Genomic DNA, 16,553 nt, shown 5'->3' on the forward strand with positions numbered 1-16,553 from the left:
GCTGAATTACAAAACAGACCAGTATTGTCAGGACAAATCAAACCTACATTTTCGGGCAAATTTCCAGGGCATTACAGCATTTAACATTTAACAATTAAATGTTAACCGTTTTGTCAGTGGTTTAATGCCAAATCCCAGCTATCCACTATCCATTTCCTCCATGGTTCTGCGTTTGTCAAAAAACAGAGGAGAAGGGCAAATTAACTGGATTCAAACTGTCAGCAGGCCCATTGGGGCAGACTATGTTCCCGCCACAAGACTAGGTCATTAGTGTTTGACCTGCTCTTCATGTGCTGTTTTGGGATGGCACAGATGTGCATTCTGAGCAGGTGCAAAAACAGTCTGATGTTTTTGAAGGAAATGTGGCATTCTTGTTCTTAAACCCTCCCTCCTACTCATGTCTGCACTGTCTCAATCCCTTCCGGCCCCTTATTAGTCTGAGCAGCATCACCTCTTGAGTGCAGGGGGCTTGAGTGTGTCTTCCAGACTCTGTGGCAGTCTAATCAGTTGTTTTTTTTGTTTTGTTTTCGTTTTTCTTTAGTGATTATTTTTTTATGGCGATTTCTGTGACAAATATTTTTAACGAACAGGGTTCAACAACAACGATTTTTTTTTTCTGATGGTCAAGTCCAGGCAGATGTTCATATTTTTGATTGTGCGTCCAACATTTTCACTGGCCCCACTACTCACAAAAGATAGATAGAACAGCTTTTTGTAACTACTTGAAAATATGTTTAAATTTTTCACTGTGCATTCAACACATTTTTGTCTGCGGGAGGTAACACTTTACAATAAGGTTTCATTCATTAACATGATTTAATGCATTAGGTATCACAAACAAAACTTTATGTTTTTTTAATAGCATTTGTAATTTTTGTCAGTGTTAGTTATTAAAAAACAATTGTTCATTGTTAATTCATGTTAGATAATAGTGCATTAACTAATGTTAAATAATTAAATTTTTTATTTAAAACATTTATTAGTATAAGTTGAAATAAAAAATTCACTAATATAAATAAATGCTTAATAAGTACCATGTATTGTTAGTTTATGTTAAAGAGCATCTATTATGTTTTTTCAAATATTACCTTTAATGTAGTGTGTTATATGGTTGTTTGTGAATGTAAAAATGTCTGCAAAGTTTCAAAAATCAAAGTGCATGACAAAAGACACCCAAAAGAAAGAACCGATTTTGAACACCTGAAATGAGTTGTTAGTAATTCTAGCCTTACTTCCTGTACTCATTTACGTAATTTGGTAACAAAAAAAACACTCTGGTCTGTTTACATGTACAGTCAGTGCACATTGTTAGCCCATTAGCTGTTAGCCTCATGAGCTAACTCATGTTATTGTCAAACTACATATAAACTTACCACTGAGAAATGTCCTGTTCTCCTTGTGCTTGCGATGGTATCACTATTGGACTCGGACTCCAATTGGTAAGGTAAACCAGACATTTTTTCAGATGGATCTGAAACTCTGATATGGTAGTGGGTGTTTCCTTTGTGACACATGCTGTAAGCGGTAGACAAATCACAACAGACTAACTAATTATTTTTTTCATTATGTTAAGAAATGTAACATTATTGCAAAGTGTTTTCATGTTTTTAATTTATATATTGACATTACTACGGGTAACAAAATATGTTTACATTTTACACTGTTATTCTTTATTTTATTATGTAAAGATCGCTGTAAATGTCAAGTAAAAACTACATAAACATTTTACTGGAAAAATGTGGCTTGTGGTGCAAAAATCAACAATTTTAAATCAATAGAACTGACCTCCCTAACATAATTCTCAAACCTAACCAATACTGTCTTTAAAACATCTTGGTTACTGTCGTAATCTCCATTCCCTTACGGAGGGAATGAGACATTGTGTCGATGTAGTGACACTACTGGGGTCGCACTTGGGAGCCCCAAAACACCTTAAAACCTTTGAGAAAAGGCAAATGAAATTTGGCAAGTTGAATTTGCATGCCACTCCCACGTACATACGGGTCTAAAGCAGGATTCATACAGATTTTGTTCTGAGGATGCGAGACAAGGTCCCAGACATTTCAGCGGGTAGTACAGCATTGTGGCAAGAGGGACACAACATCTTGTTCCCTCCATCAGGGAATGGAGGTTACGACATTAACCAAGACATTCCCCTTCTGTCACTCACTCGACATTGTGTTGATGTAGTGACATTAGGGGTCCCGATAAGAAACGCCACAATAGCTGAACTGTGTCACGTGAACTGCCGATGCAGGTGTAAGCAGGCTACCACGAGTGTAAGAACAGATGAACTCAGGCTGCACATAGCCTCCCCAATGGCCCAAAAAACTTAGTGTAGTTCCCCACATTCCTGGGGGGGAGGGGACATATCTAGTATGGAAGTGCCAGCCACGGCCTTTTCTCTCTAGGTTTTTCCCTCCAAAAAGTATTACATTCGGCTGGGGGTCTTTTAATACTGATCAAATGTGCCGGGGAAGGTGTTAATTTTCATTCCTATTCTTTCATAGGGAAAAGACCCTATGGTGACCATACCCTGCCCCGAACTTGGGGTTAACATGTGGCAAATACCTCACGTGGGCTCAGGGCCGCACATGGAAGTGGCGTAGCAATAGGTCCTGCCCTTCGAAGGGGAGGAGCTCTATAAACACAGTGACCGGGGCAGAGAGGGCTCTGCCCAAGGGAGACGCGGGTCTACCGAAGGAAGACCATGCCGCGGAAGATACATCATAGGAGGTTACCAGGGTAACTGACACCTCTGGAGCACTTACCCCAGTATAGTGCACATTAGCACACATACTGGGTCCGACTACGAATTCCTCCACTGAATTGGTTAGCCAGAGGGCTATGGAGAAAGGACATCCAGGGTTCACAATTTGTGAACTCGCATGGGAGAGAAGAGTGCACGGCTTCACCTCCTGGAGGGGTAAGACGCTATACGCAAGTGGTACATCCAGCCAGCTGCCCTGCATTACGAAACTTACCTATTCATACCTGAAAGAACACGGGATGAAACTAGCTCAACCCGGAGATTAAAATCTCGCAAAGGTATTGGGTGTTGCCAAGTGTTACTCTCTGCAAATGTCTGCTAGAGAGTACCCACAAGGATGTCAGTCTTCTTGTAGAGTGTGCTCGTATTACCCGAAGGGGCGGGCAGGCCTGGGAACTTTGGGCAGATAGCTCAGACCCCCAGTCTCACCAGCAGGAAGTAAAGCACTGATCCGTCTGCATCTCTGGGGGTTAGGAAGGACACCACTTAGCGAATACATGCCACTTCAGGGTATACGGCTGGCTTGTAGAAGGAGCCCTGGCCTTAGCGATCATGTTTACCACTGTGGGTGGTAGGCCACTTAAATGTTCCATATCCTATCCAGGGACCAGATGTAGAGATTCCAGAGGTCTAGGCATAGATGCCAGATGGTGCCCCGTCCCTGAGAAAGAAGATCCTTTTTCCTTTGCCAGGGAGGTGCTGTCGCGAGGAGCGTGAGGTCCGAGAGCCAAGTCTGGGTAGGCCATTATGGCGCCACGAGGGTGACTTGTTCCTTGACCTCCCTGACCTTGCACAATATCTGTGCAAGTAGGCTCCCTGAGGCCATCTGTGTGCCAGCTCATCTGTTCTGAGGGGAGCTCCCATCAGGGCATACCAGAGCGGGCAGTGGAAGGATTCTCGGGACTCAAACAGGTCTACCTTTGCTTTGCCGATCTGACTCCAAATCAGCTGACCCCCTGGGGGTGGAGTCTCCACTCTTCCCTGAGCATCACATGCTGCGATAATGAATGGACAACTTGTTGTGGGTGCTTGCCCTGGATCAATGGCAATAGCCTTGAGGCAGTTTATGTGCCAACACATGTGCGATCCTGTCCAGGAGCCGGTGGCTGCGTGCCCATTGCACATGGCGCCCCAGCCTGCCACGCCTGGACACTTGCTGTAGGGGGACTCCTGCCCGCAGAAATACAAGCTCTGTCCAAGGGCTGAAAATGTGGCGGCAGGCCGGCGTGATAGCCACACAATATGTGCTGCAGCACCATGCATACCTCAGGACTCGATTCTGGGGCCAGTTTTGTAGCAGTCTCATATGCACCCGAGTGGTATGACCGCCGCTGAGGATGCCATATGCCCCAGGAACCTCTGAAAGTATTTCAGTAGGAACGCCATTCTCCACCTGAGTAAGTTCAGGAACTCGCTTGTGAGGTGCGCTGACATTGAGACTGAGTCTAACTCCATGCCGAGAATAGACATGCTCTGAACCAGGGAGAGCTTGCTATTTTCCCAGTTGACCCAAAGCCCTAAACAGCTGAGGTGCAATAGCAGCAGGTCCCTGTGTGCACACAGTAACTCTTGTGAGTGCACAAGAATCAGCCAGTTGTCAAAGTAATTGAGTATGCGAACGCCCACTCCCCTTAATGGGGCAAGGGCATCAACCCAACGCTTCTTTGGAACGATGAAGTAAGTGCTATATAACCCTTGCCTTACCTTGCTGGAGGGACAGACTCTATCGCGCCCTTCTGCAGAAGGACTGTGACCTCGCACTAAGGACGACAGCGTTCTCGTCTTTCAGTGAAATGAATGCAGCGGAACCGGGGCGAGTCGGGTGGTTCTGGCCAACCAGTGTGACGGGTTGGAGAGCGTTAGCCACGCGTTCAAACTATGGGCAAGGGGCACTAACAGAAGAATCGCATCCAACGTACCTGGGGGTGGGGCCTCGCGGTGGGGGAGGGGAGCAGTAAACCTGAGGCGGCAGCCCTGAAGAAGTCATCGAAGCACTTACCTTGCTCTGCGTACCCGTTGTAAGGTGGGTTGGCGAATGAGGAGGAAGGCCTATTGGGCTGTCCTCGAAATTTGTCAATTCTGGCTGGCTGAGGGTGTGGTTTTGTGGTGCAGTCAGAAACGTGAAGGCGGGGAGCCGCGTTCGTGAGGCCCTGGCTGCGAGCACTCGTGTCCATTAGCTGTGGCAATGGCACCCGTGGGCACCGACGGTGTGACCCAAAGAGAGAGGAAACTGCTCTTTTTGGACAATATGGGTACCGCAGATCATCCGGGGTGCAGCGAACATAAAAGAAAAGGGGAACAAAAGATTCTCCTCCCAGCACTCCACCGGGAGTTGGAGTGGTCTGCTCACCAGCTCATGCTTTCTGGCAGTCATCTCCTTTCTCGGGTCGCCTGTCTCAAGGGCACTTAGGAGCCTTCTTGGGGGGTCTTAGCAGTGGGTCGTGAGGCGGGGGCATCGACCTCCTGCGGGGGGGGGGGGCTCTACGCCGTGGCCTCGGTTTAGACTGGGGCGGTTAGGCCTTTGTCACCGTAGGGGATATTGTGGTCACTCTTGAGCCGCGCCGGGGCAAGACCTCTGTCTGTTTCTTTTCCGCCGAGAACTGCTAGACAAAATCCTTGACGGTGTCACCGAAAAGGCCACCCTGGGAGATGGGCGCATTCAGGAAACATGCCTTCTCCGCATCCCTCATCTTGTCCAAGTTCATACACAGGTGCCGCTCCTGGACCACGAGAGTGGTCATGTCTCTCGTCTGCTCGAGAGCCCACGCCATGAACTTTGTTGTGCGGAGGGTGAGGTTGGTCTCAGAGCGCAGTTCTTATAGCACGTCAGGATCAAAACTACCCTTGTGCAGCTCTTTTTGTGCCTTGGCCTGATGTACCTGTAGGAGGGCCATGGTATGGAGGGTGTACCGGCGGCACTGGAGGCATTGGCCACCAGAGACGACGTAGTCCTACAGGCCCGGGAAGGTGTGCCGCAATCGCTTTATCCACCTGGGGTAGCAGCATAACCCTCGGCTGCTCCGCCATTGAGGGTAGTGGGAGCAGACGAGCTGAAGGATCGGGTTTGGGCAGTGAAAGGTGCCCTCCACGACCTCGTCAGCTCAGCGCTCCGCTCCGCTCCCAAGAACCAGTCGTCAACCCGCGAGTGCTCAGTGGTGGGTGGAGGGTTCCAGTCCAGCGCGACACTCGTGACATATGTATGCGATATGTTAGTTTGGTTTGTTTCAAAATGTAGTTTTTTTTGTACTTCTGGCAAAGTTATTGCTGTGCTGATTAATCAGTTGGTAGATTTGCATTTTAAGCTTAATGCTTTTGAATAAATAGACTTGTTTATTTGCCCAATTTATACTTGCTTAGTTAGTAATGTTGGGCATGTATGGATAGGTGTACTTGTAGGTAGGGCGGCCCCATTTTGAAAATCTGCTAAGGGCCCCCAAAATGGTCATTTTGCAAAAAATTTTTACAGAACCAAATGTTTATGTTCACAAGACATACTGTACAAAACATGTGCACGTGACCACCGATGAATGTAAGGTTGTTGGAACAAAATAATGTACAAAAGAACAAGTGACCATTCAATCAACTGACCAAAAACACTCTTATTGGTTCATCTTTATTGTCGAGCCCTGAATAAAACAAAGCAATAGTATTGGGATTTGCTTGTCAAGCCAAATGCTTACTGACCTTAGATTTTGGCACGTTGTACTTATCAAGGAGGCAGACGCATGTTTTTAATTCCCGACAACACTGAGCTGCATGGAGACATGAGGGAACAGCACTAGAGGCTACACAGCTGTCCATGCAAATGTTCTGTCATGTCCATGTTTACTTGCTTCTTTTTTATTTTTTTCCAGAAAATGTTTTCTTTGATTTCCACAATTAGAGGAAACCTTAATCATACCACCATCAAAAATCAACCATATTTAACTTATTTTACTTTTTGAGGTATCAGCTATATTGGGATAATTTTATATTAAGACTCATAATATGTATATAACTGTTATGATTTTTGCAGTGTGCAAGATTTTGGGATTTACTGTAGTTAAACCACACATATTTGTTGTAAGCTACTTTTGGAGAAACTCACAACCTAACTTACACGATAGCCAGTCATTCCAGCCCAGCAAGACACAATGTAAAAAATTTTATTTCTTAATTAACTGATTGCATTCATGTAAAAAGTATTATTTAGTATGAACGTCATCTTTACTACATTTGTCTATATCAACAAATGTTTTTTCCAAAGGGTCAAAATAGCTTCTAAAGGGAACAACTGTAAAATGTCACTTTTATTGTGTACTGTTAATGTAAATGTAAATCATCGTTGTTCATTTTAATTTCATGCTAGTTCAATGAATGTAACATTTTTCAAGAATGTGTATAAAAGATGTGATATGTAAATGGGTTGACAGCAACTACACGTTTTGATGATGTTGATAGATTCCATTCTTTGGTGAAAATGCAATAGAAATGTCAAATTACTGAATCATTGCTAGCCATCTGGACATTACTATGCATACTGGTATGAGTGTTGTTGTTAGGTTATATTAGATGTGAATAGGGAATATGTGCAAAGTGACGAATCAGCCATAGGCACTGCGATTGTTTTTTTTTTTGTTTCACAAGGCCACATCAACAACATTTGTGGTGTCTGATTCATCCAAAGAAAATTGCATTGCAAAAAAGGGTGGATGTTATAATGATACACAGCTTATGGCTTCTAAAACCAACCACACCGCTGTTAATGTCGATGCAAACGATAATAATTTTTCTCCATGCACAGCCTGAAATCATCCTCTTTTAGGCTATTTGAGCTGTTCTTTTATGCTGTCATAAACCTAAAAAAAATATTACTATCAATTTCCTCACTTGATGCCTGATTCCGAAAACAAAACTGGCAAAACTACTTGAGTAAAATCTACAATTTTACCTAATTGAGTCTGATACCAATGAAGACCTCAAATGGTACTACGCAGCCTTTCCTAGAGCTGTTTAAATTAATCATTAACCTCTTGGTCCTGCTCCATGTTATGAGCAGTCCGCTCCAGCCCCTTCTTGTTGACTAAATGACCTTAGAGACTGAGAGCGAAAGAGCCCAAATTGGCATGTGTGCTGAGAAAGAGAGTTTGACAGAATGTTGGAGTGTGACTGGCTGGGAGAGCAGACCTCCTGTCTGCATCCAGACTTCAACTAACCGACTTTTCAAAAGCAACTAATTGGTCCCCAGATTAAAGCAGGATCATTGAACTGGATGATGCGTCTTATTAATTAGAGCGCAAGGCGGAGTCTTCAACTCTGGCTTTTTATCTGTGTTGCTGTGAATGCACTGGACCAGACACGTTTTTGGAAATTGTGGCCTCATAAGAGGTCCTTAACTTTTACTTTGTCAGTTTTGCTCGGTAGATGTAGATGGTGCAATGTGAAGTTCATCAGACAAATGCTGGATATTGTGGTTAAAGACAAAAAACCCTGCTTTTTTAACTCTCAAACATTGCAGCTGGAAAGGAAAAAAAGCAATAGATACAGTCTAAAATAATGTTTTCGTTGCCTACTTTGCCTTTTTGAAAATTATTATTTTAAAACTAGAGTTCTTACAAGGTTTCTTGCAAGGCTTTTCTTACTTTTCACAACGTTTTAACTAACTGTAAAGGAGTTCAATGGAAAGGAGGAGGCGAGAACCTGCCTGGCGATATAAACAATATTTTAATGATTAACTTAAACAAAAGACACACACACATGACGGACATGTCCGTAAACGATCTCTCTCTCGTCGCACCACCGTCCGCAATCGGCCTTTATCCCTCTCTGAGGCTTAATTAGCCTGATAAGGGACCGGGTATGTATAATCACGACCCGGCCCCGCCCCCCACACTTTCACACTAACTAATTTCAAACTTTCTAAATAATGATCAGTTGAGCATTATATAATGTAGTAATTAGGGCTGTCAATTGATAAAAAAAATTATTAGAATGAATTACATAATTTGCTGATAAATTTAATTGCATATCAATATTTGCAGAGAAAGGCACCCAAATAAAAACAATTCAATATATAATGATTAAATAATCAGAAATTGTGGCAGACAAGTAAAGCATTGATCAGACAATACAAAAAGTGGCTTTAGAAGGCAGTATGTTGTTTATTTCCATATCACTGGACAAAAGTCTATCATAGGCCTACAGTACACAGAAATCCAGTTCGCAATTCAATTTGTCAATCTGTCTGAGATAGACTTATTATTAGGGCTTTTCTAAGGATGCATCTAGGCACACATGCATCAGACGGACATCTTTGGAACGTCTTATCTTGGTTGCGTCACATCATAAATGTTTTTTTTAGGATGCAGTGTCAAGTTAAATGTAGTTTGAAATAGAAAAACACATCTCAAGACCACTGCATTTGGAGTTCCGCTCCATCTAACTGTGTTAGCAGTTGAACGCAAGAGCGTGTCCTCATCTTGTGTTGTCTGCGGACAGCTGGAATTGCGCTTACTGCCGTATTCTGACTGGAAATAGCTTGAATTGCTCAGATGGTAGGAATATTCTTTATTAGGGTCTGGGGTATGATTAATTGCAAAACATTTTTGAACCCAGATTTTTTTATGTAATTAATTGAATATATTTAACGCATTAAATAGACAGCCCCTTAAGTAATGTTAGTTAAAGCTGAAGTGTGTGATTTTCCAGTGTTATACTTTCTCTTATTACAGTTGAATATGCAGAGACAACAATAAATGTAGGCCATTTGTAGGCTGATTTCCCCCCAAAACCTCCATAAATACTGAAGCACTATTAAAACCTTACTCTGTTTGAGCATCCCAACCAGCCCAACAAAGCAACAGTGGCTCAACCAATGGCGATTTTAGGGCGAGACACATGGAAGATGTGAGGGTTTTTTGAGAAACTTGTTAATATTATTGCAATTCCAGTTGGTGGTATAGAAACTTTGCACTTCAGTTTTAATACTTTTTATGAAATTTAAAGTGTAACATAAAAAACTCATTTTTATATAAGATTTTTATAAGCTTTTCATACTGGGGATTACCTGGGTTGGCTAAGAGTTTTTGGAGGGCCCTGGGTCTGTAAAGACTGAAAATCTTTGTTCTAAAACCACTGTTCTGAATAGTTCAATCTGAACAGATTTTTAAATACTAGAGATCATGCACTTATCGACTTCGAAAATCGCTACTGACAAAAACTGGGCAATGCACCCTAAATGACTGGGTATCAGTCTCTAGGAGACAGATGACAGATTTAAACAAACTTGGATATGGGAACTAGCTTCTGTTGTTGTTGCTTCTATTCTGTGTTCTGTCACAAAATAACTGGCCAAAGCTCATTTGAGTGCAGTCTTGGCCTCTATAGAATGCAACATAAGGTAAGTGGTGTTAAAAGTTAAACTCAACTTGAGTGTTTGTTCACCATCTACATTTCTTGAGCTCCGTGGCCCCCTCACGCTTGATTTCCATTGGCTGCTCATCGTATACATTCAGATTTGAGTAGTGTCAAGTCAAGTCAATTTTATTCGTATAGCGCCTTTCACAACACACATCGTTTCAAAGCAGCTTTACAGAATATCAGCATTAACAGACGATAAAACTGTAATGTCTATAAAGTCGATTAATCATCATTGTGTAATTTCGATAAAATACGATTTTTAATAGTGTTTAAAAATAATTAAATGATAATTGTATTAATAACCCCAGTGAGCAAGCTGTAGGCAACTGTGGCAAGGAACACAAAACTCCATAAGATGTGGATTAATGGAGAAAAATAACCTTGGGAGAAACCAGACTCACTGTGGGGGCCAGTTCCCCTCTGGCTAACATTATGCATGTAATGTAAATATTAATTATGTATAGGTAAAATCATGGTTTAAAATTATTAAACTAAGTGTTAAGGGTCAGTGATTAAACATCGATTGTGTTTGAACTGTAAGATTAATGACCAAAGTCTTTGAAGTCCATCTTGATTAATTGCAGAAGTTCACATAGATGCAATTGTCCTTGTTAATTGGCTGATGAAGGCTTTTGTTGGCAATAGTTAGTCTAAGCATTTCATTTCAAGATCGTAGTCCATCAATAGACCGAGGTGATGCAGGTTGGAGTTGGCATCATTTCATCCTCTGAAGTCCGTCATAATAGATTGAAGTGATATTTGGCTGGCACCGGCTGCATTTAGTCATCATCATTCTGCGACATATAGCAGTGGAGTCCAACATGAAGCAGGAATGGTGCTGGATCCAGCCGGTTCTGGTGACCTCAGTATAGGAGTCCCGAGGTTGAGACAGGGAAACAAATAAAAAGATGTAAGCGTAGATGCCATTTAATTTATTGCAGAGTAAGAGATCATGCTCAATGTTTCTGGTTTCTGGTTCCGGCAGACCCAACTAAAGCAGCCTAATTGTGGGTTGGAGGATAAATTAGGTGTATGCCTGGCTAAATAGATGAGTCTTTAGTCTAGACTTAAACTGAGAGAGTGTGTCTGTATCTCGAACAGTGTTTTAGTGGAACATCATACAGTGAGATTTCCTGTGTAGTCGTGGAGTCCGCTCAAAAATATCAAACATGTATGATATTCAGAAATCGGAATTCATACCATCATATACTGTGTAATTTTCTCGGATTCTTCATAAATCTGTAGACTGGAGCCGACTAGCCCCAACTAGCGCCAACTAGTACCAACTAGCACCAACTCATCCCGACTAAATCAGGGCTAAAACTGCCATTGTGTAATGTAATCCAGCCTTAAATCTATTTTGTTATATAGTAAAAGGACTACAACGCAACATAGTGATTGGATAGAAATGTCCCTATCTTGCCAAATATCTGCAATGATTGAATCCATTCTATCAAAACAGGGGTCTTCACTCATCTGAGCTCCATGACAGATGTAAATGGTTGTTAAACTAGTCACTCTAATGCATTTTTAAACAGGCACAACAGCAGATATCCAGACAAGCACAACACTGTGCTCCCTCTAATATTCACCCATTTATCGTGAACCTTCATGAGCCCATCTTTGCCAGCTCAGAATTGTTGCCATTCATCATTGCTCACCACACCGTGGGCCTCATGCTAGATGCTGCGTTAATCTATCTTAGCCTCTGCGCAAGCCACTCACCGACTGCCGTGAGCTCAGCACATCCCATCACAAAGCACTTCACTGCCAACTGCATCTGACTCCTGCAGTGTCAAAACACAAGTCACATACACACAGTCTCACAGAGTGACTTTGGTCCTGTAATACAGGCCATGAAAGGAGCGAAAATATAAATGTCTGGTGAACGAGCCCCAACATGGACTTTTCAATTACATGCTTGATGATGATGATGAAATCTGTAAATGTTGTGACATGAGAATGTGTGGAAGTAATGCTTATGATCATATTCAGTACATGCACATGCTCGTTATTGCCTTTACACTGTATAACTAGAACCACCATTTTAGTAAATAATAGCGTTCTCAGGCGAATTCACTAAATAATTTTGAATTACCAATTTTGTCATTAGAATTCACAAAATTATACAAAATAAATAAAACAAAACATTGGTACCGATTTGGAGGGGGTCTTTCTGATGCTAACTGATTTCCCTTTAGTAAACTGTGCCCTATATATATGCTGACAGCATGTGCAAATAAACAAAACTATCAGTTTGTTTGTTTTTTTTGGCATCTGTGATGATCCCTTTTGCCATTGTACATGCACATTGCAGATGCTTGTTTATGTATGTTGTAACGTTTTGCTTATTTTTCTATTAATGTGATCTTTTCTTGCCAGAGGCCATTTCTCGCAATGGAGCAATCATGCTCTGGATTGCAGTACATAGTCGATCATGATTACGTTTGTATTGCAACCAAATCAGCCTTGTCATTGCTTTTCTCTGCAGGAGCCCATCAACAGAACTTCAACCATTTTGCTAGCCCAACTCGAACACCTAAAAATGGTAAGAAACATGTTGCTTAATTAACAGCATCATTTCACAGGAATAATCATATTATAGAGTGATTTTCACTGTTTTAGTGTTCAATCGCCTACAATAGTGATTGATTCTTTGATCAGGTCAATGGCTTTGTCCATCTTCATCATCATCACCACAAGTAAAAACAATGAGGACCTTCATTTAAGTTAATGTCCTGGAGAGGACACAATTTAAACCCAGTGTCAGATTTGACAAAGACATGAAGTTAAATACTGTGCCTTCTTAGTCTACTGTGACATGTCAAAACTCACAAGTCTGACACTTGGAGCATCAAGTTATATTTTTGAGACCTGAAATTAGACATTTTATAGTGCTCTTTGCCCAGTTCTTCGAAGAACTATATGTATTTATATGTGTTTGAAAGGACACCTTAGACACCATCTGTTCAATCTGTTTGTGTATCACAATTGACATTATTAGCCTGCTGTGCTTTCTAAAGACTACAAATACAAATATATACACTCACCTAAAGGATTATTAGGAACACCATACTAATACTGTGTTTGACCCCCTTTCGCCTTCAGAACTGCCTTAATTCTACCTGGCAATGATTCAACAAGGTGCTGAAAGCATTCTTTAGAAATGTTGGCCCATATTGATAGGATAGCATCTTGCAGTTGATGGAGATTTGTGGGATGCACATCCAGGGCACGAAGCTCCCGTTCCACCACATCCCAAAGATGCTCTATTGGGTTGAGATCTGGTGACTGTGGGGGCCATTTTAGTACATGTGAACTCATTGTCATGTTCAAGAAACCAATCTGAAATGATTCAGGCTTTGTGACATGGTGCATTGTCCTGCTGGAAGTAGCCATCAGAGGATGGGTACATGGTGGCCATAAAGGGATGGACATGGTCAGAAACAATACTCAGGTAGGCCGTGGCATTTAAACGATGCCCAATTGGCACTAAGGGGCCTAAAGTGTGCCAAGAAAACATCCCCCACACCATTACACCACCACCACCAGCCTGCACAGTGGTAACAAGGCATGATGGATCCATGTTCTCATTCTGTTTACGCCAAATTCTGACTCTACCATCTGAATGTCTCAACAGAAATCGAGACTCATCAGACCAGGCAACATTTTTCCAGTCTTCAACTGTCCAATTTTGGTGAGCTCTTGCAAATTATAGCCTCTTTTTCCTATTTGTAGTGGAGATGAGTGGTACCCGGTGGGGTCTTCTGCTGTTGTAGCCTATCCGCCTCAAGGTTGTGCGTGTTGTGGCTTCACAAATGCTTTGCTGCATACCTCGGTTGTAACGAGTGGTTATTTCAGGCAAAGTTGCTCTTCTATCAGTCGGCCCATTCTCCTCTGACCCCTAGCATCAACAAGGCATTTTCGCCCACAGGACTGCCGCATACTGGATGTTTTTCCCTTTTCACACCATTCTTTGTAAACCCTAGAAATGGTTGTGCGTGAAAATCCCAGTAACTGAGCAGATTGTGAAATACTCAGACCGGCCCGTCTGGCACCAACAACCATGCCACGCTCAAAATTGCTTAAATCACCTTTCTTTCCCAGTCTGACATTCAGTTGGGAGTTCAGGAGATTGTCTTGACCAGGACCACTCCCCTAAATGCATTGAAGCAACTGCCATGTGATTGGTTGATTAGATAATTGCATTAATGAGAAATTGAACAGGTGTTCCTAATAATCCTTTAGGTGAGTGTGTATATATATATATATATATATATATATATATATATATATATATATATATATATATAGTCTTTATAATATAATACTGTTTTTCTCACACAGTTTAAATGAGGCTTCATACATGAGAATACTGTATGGAGCTGCCATCAAATTTTAGGAAGAGGATCACTCGGAAGGTTATTGTTATTTTGGGGATACTTGGCATTAAAAGTTTGGAAACCCCATATCTAACCTGTCATTATCTATATCCACAATGTAATTTTGAAGGCATCACACAATGAAACAAGGGCTTGCGCTGTTTGTTCATGCCCCAGATTAATCTTCCAGCTGATGTTGTTCTAATGTGGGGGCTGGAGAGGTTCTCACCAGTGAGCTGCAACTGTTCAGCTTGTTAGCACTGATTAAATCACTGCCTTTGGTGAAGCACTTCAGTGTTACTTGGGTTGGGGGAGGATGAGAGTATAAAGATAGATAGCTTTTCCATCTAAAAAGCTTCAAAGACTCCCCAGTAGATCTGTATTTATATGGTAGAGCCTATTGTTGCATTCACACAGAGAAGCTAATTCACTGCATGACATTGAATACCTTCCCATATTGGTGTGATTTACAAGGACTATGGTAGCATACACATATATTGCTCTGTTTGGTTTAAAGCACATTGGGGTCAGACCAGCATGCAGCCTGGTTTTGTTACCAAGCCTACATATTTTACACCCAATTTATGCCTGGTTTTAGCATTGTTTTGGGTAATTTAATCAAATGTGGACAGTGCTAAATAGGTGTAAATGGGATCTAAATCATCTTGTCATCAAATCACTTAAACCACATCTGGTTTGCCAACAATCATCAAGCAATGACACAGATCACATGAAGATCAAACATCTGAAGAACAGCAAATAAAAGAGGCTGGCTAAAATAAGACTGAACATGTTTACGTGCACACAATACTGATAAATACTGAAAATGAAATGTGATAAAAAAAAAAAAAAGCTGACAACGCTGGAAAACCGTTTTTACATGAGACTTAAAATCGATGGGTTATTCTCTGCTTTTGACATCAAAATGTAAACATGTATACACACAACACTTTCCCACGTTGGACGAGACAGTAAGAATGGCAGTAAAGGTGTTTACATGCAATGCAATATCAGGGTAATGGGCAAAATTCTACCGGTGTTGACTGGTTTTTGCTTGGAACTATTTATTCAACTCGACCTAACCTACGCGACATGACCTAACATGTTGTTGGCTTATTAAGAGTTTATACAGTGGCCGAGTTCATATTGTACACTACTATACTACTCTTAATATTTTTTCCATAGACAGATATGGCAGAAGTAGTAAGAGTAGTATGGGTAGTATACCATTACAAACTCAGCAAGTGATTTGTCACACCTGACCACTTGTGATCGGATCACCAAAAATGGATGTTAATACCAGGTGTAAACAGGGCAAACTGAACCACTGCTGCCCTAAAATTAACCTACTGGTATTTACATTCATTGTTCTGAGATTACAATCTATAAACCCTTTCTTTATTTTTTTTTTAAATAAATAAAAAAAATGGCATGTCAAAACCAATATTTCATCATTACAAGAACACCATGTTCAAAAACAAATAAGTCCTCCCCCTAATTCTATTTACAGTAATTTGCTTTCTCGACATTGTGCTATTGAATTGCATTTTTTTCTTCCTTCTTCTTCTTGAATTGACCAGCTCACAGGTCTCTAAGGCATGGTAAGTTGTATTCACAACTATAATTGACTCTCTCTATTTCCTCTTCCACCTCCTTCAAATAAAGATGAATGTTTTCCATATACACACCACAGACCAACCAAACCCCTTGGCATGTACTGAGTAAGTGTAAAATGGAGTAACTGTTGTTGTATAAACACTGCTTGTCTGTTGTTTCTCCCCAATAAACCCACACACCCATCAGCTCCCCGGAGTGTTGTTCCATCTTTGCCCTATTCTGCTGCGGTAGTCACTGGCCTATTTTAACCAGTGCTTGATCCTCATCCGCTCTGCCCACTGCTCCCTCTCAGTCTGACCAGGCTCAGTCTGGCGTGACGGGCACACTTCCCACACGGTTGAGGGGGCAGGGGGCCGCAGCCCACATCACTTCACATCAGTCACCAA

The 16,553-nt window shown here is 41.8% G+C and overlaps 1 protein-coding gene across 5 annotated transcripts in view; it reads left to right on the forward strand.

The window, feature by feature from the left end:
- LOC127633670 (protein shisa-6-like) overlaps nt 1-16,553 on the forward strand; it is a 117,145-nt gene that overhangs the window by 94,861 nt on the left and 5,731 nt on the right. For 2 of the 5 annotated variants that reach the window (XM_052112911.1, XM_052112912.1), the window contains 2 exons: nt 12,660-12,716; nt 16,131-16,151. The exons of 2 other annotated variants lie outside the window; for them this stretch is intronic. In XM_052112911.1, the coding sequence (XP_051968871.1) occupies nt 12,660-12,716; nt 16,131-16,151 (78 nt within the window). The remainder of the gene's footprint in view (nt 1-12,659; nt 12,717-16,130; nt 16,152-16,553) is intronic. One more of the 5 variants, XM_052112913.1, reaches the window with a different exon arrangement.

Source organism: Xyrauchen texanus, chromosome 40 (genome assembly GCF_025860055.1).
Source record: "Xyrauchen texanus isolate HMW12.3.18 chromosome 40, RBS_HiC_50CHRs, whole genome shotgun sequence".
Taxonomy (NCBI): domain Eukaryota; kingdom Metazoa; phylum Chordata; class Actinopteri; order Cypriniformes; family Catostomidae; genus Xyrauchen; species Xyrauchen texanus.